The 5,346-nt window shown below is 51.8% G+C and overlaps 1 protein-coding gene across 1 annotated transcript in view; it reads left to right on the forward strand.

The window, feature by feature from the left end:
* The first annotated feature begins 1,334 nt into the window (after positions 1–1,334).
* Positions 1,335–5,346, forward strand: part of LOC129705898 (protein FAM180A-like) — a 12,927-nt gene continuing 8,915 nt past the window's right edge. The window contains exon 1 of the mRNA XM_055649799.1: positions 1,335–1,722. Within this exon, the coding sequence (XP_055505774.1) occupies positions 1,629–1,722 (94 nt within the window). The 5' untranslated portion in view covers positions 1,335–1,628. The remainder of the gene's footprint in view (positions 1,723–5,346) is intronic.

Consider the following 5,346-nt stretch of genomic DNA (forward strand, 5'->3'; position numbering starts at 1 on the left):
CACTCCCTCCCCCCCTCCCTCCCTCCCCACTCTCCCCCACTCCCCCCTCCCCACTCCCCTCCTCCCCACTCCCTCCCTCCCCATTCCCTCCCTCCCCATCCACCCTCCCTCCCCACTCCCCACTCCCTCCCTCCCCATTCCCTCCCTCCCCCCCCTCCCTCCCTCCCCACCCCCACTCCCTCCTCCCCACACTCCCTCCCTCTCCCCCTCCCTCCCTCTCCCTCCCCCTCTCTCTCTCGACCCCCTTGTCCGCTCTCTCTCTCTACCCCTGTCTCACACACTATCTCTCCCATCCTCTCTCTTTCTCTCTCCTCTCTCCTCCCCTCTCCCTCTCCCCACTTCCCCTCCAGCTCTCTCCCTCTCTCCCCACTCCCTCTCTCCCCACTCCCTCCCTCCCCACTCCCTCCCTCCCCACTCCCTCTCTCCCCCCCCTCCCTCCCCCCCCTCCCTCCCCCCACTCCCTCTCTCCCCACTCCCTCCCTCCCCACTCCCCCCTCCCACTCCCTCCTCCCCCCACTCCTTCCCCCCACCCCACTCCCCCCTCCCCACTCCCTCCCTCCCCACTCCCTCCCCCCCCACTCCCTCTCTCCCCCACTCCCCTCTCCCCACTCCCCACTCCCCTCTCCTCCCTCTCCCCTCCACTCCCTCCCTCCCCACTCCCTCTCTCCCCACTCCCTGCCCCCTATCTATCTCTCTTCCTGCTTCTATCTCCCCCCCCCTATCTCCCCCCTCCCCCCACCTCCTCCATCACCACTCTCCCTCTCTCTCCCGCACACCTTCTACTCCACTACCTCTATCCTCCCCACCACACACCTCAGCCCCTCTCATGACCTCCTCCTCCCTCCACCCTGTGTCCCTCAGCCCCTCTCCCCACCTCCAGCAGCTGCATGGCTCCGCGCGGGTCCCACCTTTGCCCTAGCTGTGTCTGGGCCAGGGTCGATTGCCAACTCTGCCTCCTGAGGCAGGTAAAGCTGAGGTGCTGCTAGAACCACTGCCACACAGAGGTAACATCTGGGTTCAAGCCTGACCTCAGGGATGCTATGTGTGTGTGTGTGTAAACACGCTTGTGTGTACAGGTGTGTGTTTGTGTATGGGCATGTGTGTGTGGTTGGCATCTTCTCTCTGTGACCGTGTGGGTTTACAAACAGGTCGGTAGGTTAATGGGCCAGTGTAAGTTGTCCGTGTGGGCAAGGGTGAGCGGTGAGGAAAATAAAGGATGTGTGCGTTGTGAACCAGACACAGTGAAGGGCTGAAGGGCTGAAGGGCTGAAGGGGCTGGTTCTGTGCATAATGACTCTGGCACGATTCATGTTATTGTCTAGAATTCCTATTGTGATGAATAAAATCATTTTCCAATTACTTTCCATGGACAGCTGCCCATCTCCGGTACACAGTTGCTAAGGGCTTGGTGCTGCCAGATGTTATGGCAGATTAGTTATTGGCATCAGAGTTGAGAAAGACACAGGAACCCCTAATCCTTGCCAGACCCTTGTCCTCAGTCCCAGTCCAAGCTGACTGCTGCATAACCGCTTTGATTCCCAGAGAAGGAATGTGCCGACAAGTCAGCGAGAGGCAACAGAGAGAAGTCGGGATATTTCGGAGAGCAGCAGGGGCCAGGACACTCTGAGGATGAGGACGGGGGTGAGACGGCGTGGGTCGCTGGTCATCTCTCTCTCGGTGATCGTGCGGCTCTGCGCGGTCAGCAGCCTGTTCAGCATCGCAGGTGAGTTCATCCGCACTCTGTGGACTAACTTCACCACCACTGCTCCTCCTCACTCTCCGTGTGATGTGGGGGCCATGTACCATGCCAGCATCCATTGCCCACTGCTAGACGCTCTCGAGATGGTGTTAGTGAGACACCCTCTAGAGTTGCTGCTGAGCCCAGGCTGAAGGTGCTCCCAGTCGTGCTAGTGAGGGCTCCATCGTTTCACTGTCCACGGCATTCATATTTTCCTACATAACACAGAGACCCAGATGTTTTTATTGTGTAATAAGGAACGGCAGATGCTGGGTTACACCAAAGATAAACACAAAATGCTGGAGTAACTCATCGGCACATGCAGCATCTCTGGATCTATTCCTTCTCTCCAGAGATGCTGTCGGCCGGTCCAGCTGTGTTACTCCAGCATTTTGAGTCAATTTTCAATGTTCTTTGTTTATTTGTTAGTCTAATAGTTCCCTAGTCACCACACGGAGACGACTGTTTAATTGCAGACTTATTTAACTCAGGGAATTCAAATTGCCCAGCTGCTGAGTGTAGGACATGTATATACCTGGGTCATATAGACACAGCACTGAACATGTATGTACCCTGGGTCAAATACAGCCAGCCCTGGACATGTATGTACCTGGGTCATATAGACTCAGCCCCGGACATGTATATACCTGGGTCATATAGACACAGCCTGGACATGTATGTACCAGGGTCATATAGACACAGCACTGGACATGTATGTACCAGGATCATATAGGCACAGCCCTGAACATGTATGTACCTGGGTCATATTGACACAGCCCTGGACATGTATGTACCTGGGTCATATAGACCCAGCCCCGGTCATGTATGTACCAGGGTCATATAGACACAGCCTGGACATGTATGTACCTGGGTCATGTAGACAAAGCCTGGACATGTATGTACCAGGGTCATGTACACAGCCCCCGGATTGATCAACAAACAAGAAGGTTCCTCATTAACCCATTTAATTATTAATTTAACTATTTTATTCATGTTCCAAAACGGGTGGTATTCAAGCTTGAGTTACTGATTATACCCCATCCACTAATTACTCAGAGTTTTTGCCTACACTACAGATCACATTTAGCCACTTGCTTTCACTCAATTGATGCACGAGCATTGATTCCTGACAGACCAGCATTGACTACAGTGCACATTTGTCCATCTCTATCAATTACTGACAGCAGCATTTAACCAATAAGGCTAAGTGCAGGTTGCATTCATCCACTGATTGTAATTCCTGCTGACAGTTATTACGGCGAGTATGTTTTCACTCGCATTAATAGCTGTGTTTATTCATTCCTGACAGGTTTAGAGCATGTTGCTGTGTTTTAGACAGTCAAGTCAAGTAGAAGGTATTACGAGTGGACAGAAATGATGTTGACACCCGAGGGGTTATAATAATAAGTGAGGTACAGTTACCCTGGTGAGAAAGGCGTTTACAGTCCGAATTGCGGGAAGAAACTCGTCTTCTCCCCATCAACGGAGGCGTTTGCGTTGTTGGGGGTGGAGAGGTCCTGGTGCACCTCCTGTTATAGTTTCCTGCGGGGGGTGAGTGCGGATACAAACAGAATGACCAGGCACAGTGATGGGACAACACTCTGTCAACACCTGGGGCCTAGCGCTGTCTGAGGTCACCCCAGTCTACCCTCCTCCCGCCCCTCATTTCTGAACCAGATCGATGCATGGGGATTGTGTACAGCGGTGTGTACACGTTTGTGATTGCGGGTGGGGAACGTTGGAGCTCTGGTGATGCATCCACCTCCTGCTCCTCTACTTGAGGCCACTGTCAGAGCCTCTAGCATCACTCTAGATACTAGTGATAGTTTGGTATCTTGATATCTGACCATTTTCACCATTCTTCCCTCTAAACCCTGGATTCCTCCTTTGTGTAGTGGTAGCTGAAGTTGTCCTCCCACTATCATGCCCACCTTCACTGTTATGCAGAGGGGCTGCATGAATTGACTACTAAGTATCAAGGAAGAATGTGCTTAGTGGAGTTTAGAAATGGTAGAATTACAGGGATTCATAGATTCATACAGTCAGGAACCAGGTCTACACCGGCCAGCGGGCAACATCAGTATTGATCCCATCTTCCAGAACTTGGTCTGTGGCCTTCTATGGCCAGGTGATGCAAGTTCTCCTATAAACACTTCTTAAATGCTGCCGTCGTCCCAGCTTCCAGCAGTGCTAGGCAGGTACTCACCACTCTCTGGGTGACCGGGGCCCTCAGAAGCTGCGGAAACATTAGATTCAGAGGATGGTTAATAGGTTGATGCAGAGAGGGTGTTGCCCTGGTTGGAAATTTCTTTGGTCAGGAGAGGAGGTGTTGAATCTTTGGACTCGTCTACTCCAGGGAGCTGAGGAGACAGGCTCATTGAATATACTCGAGGAGGAGAGAGATCGACATTTACACCACAAGGGAGTCAGAGGGCATGGGGAGAGAGTAGGAAGATGGTGTGAAGACCTGGCTGGCTTAGGATCCACAAACCTGTCTCCAACAATAGGACGATGCTGGAGAGTGTCGAAACCACCAGATTCCTGGCGTGCAGATTTGTGAAGATCTGTCCTGGACCCAGCGCATTGATGTAAACATAAAGCCCATCAATGCCTCTACTCCCTGACAAGATTGCGGAGATTTGGCATGTCGTCAAATACTCCCTTGTGTACAGCAGAGCATATTGGCATCACGGCCTGGTTCAGCAACTTAAACACCCAGGAACGAAGAAGACTGCTAAAAGTGGTGAACACTGCCCAGTCCGTCACGGGGACTGAACTCCCCACCATCAAAGGGATCTACACATGTTGCTGCCTCAAAAAGGCAGCCAGCATCATCAGACCCACACCACCCTGGCCACACTCTCATTTCACTGGGAAGAAAGTATAACTGTAACATCCTGGTTCAGGAAGAGTTTGCTGTGGCAAGGTTCCATGTATAATTCAGTAACCTACGTAGAGGGCAGCCGACCTACAGCTGTGTTGGGCGTGTTGCACCAATGCTTTGCCATTCTCCAGAATCCTTTCCCATCCCGTCCCATATCCAGGTTTTGTAGCAGCACAGACACAGCTGTCTTCCCCCAACTGGTCCCGCTTCTCAAAAACACCTCCAAATAACCTGACCTACAGAGACTTGAGGATATAGTTTCTCTGTTTGCACTATTATTATTAGTTTGCTTTTTTATATACCCAACTTTTTTGTTGTTTCTTATGGTGTTAACAGAGCACTGTTCACATATCTGTCCTGCTGCAAATAAGAATTTCATTACGATGTTTATGGGGAGCACACTTGGCAGCCATGATCGTGCTGTATGGCAGCACAGACTCACACTTTCTGGGGCCACTTGTCTGTCCCAGGCAAAAAGCTCTGTCAGGTTGTGTGCAGCTTTGGAAAGAGTCTTTGACCCTCCTCACTGTTCTCCACACCGTTTGTCCAAACAACACCAGCACCACAAAGGGCAGAGTGGCTTCATTCAATCAGGATCAATGACCTCCTGAAATCAGCAAACATTTGCTGTTGCAAGGCTGAGTTTTGTTCCACATGTAATTCAGCGACCTACATCGAGGTCAGCAGTTACGTGTGTTGCACCATTCTCCTGAATCCTTTCCCAT

The sequence above is a fragment of the Leucoraja erinacea genome, chromosome 18, assembly GCF_028641065.1.
Source record: "Leucoraja erinacea ecotype New England chromosome 18, Leri_hhj_1, whole genome shotgun sequence".
Lineage (NCBI taxonomy): Eukaryota > Metazoa > Chordata > Chondrichthyes > Rajiformes > Rajidae > Leucoraja > Leucoraja erinaceus.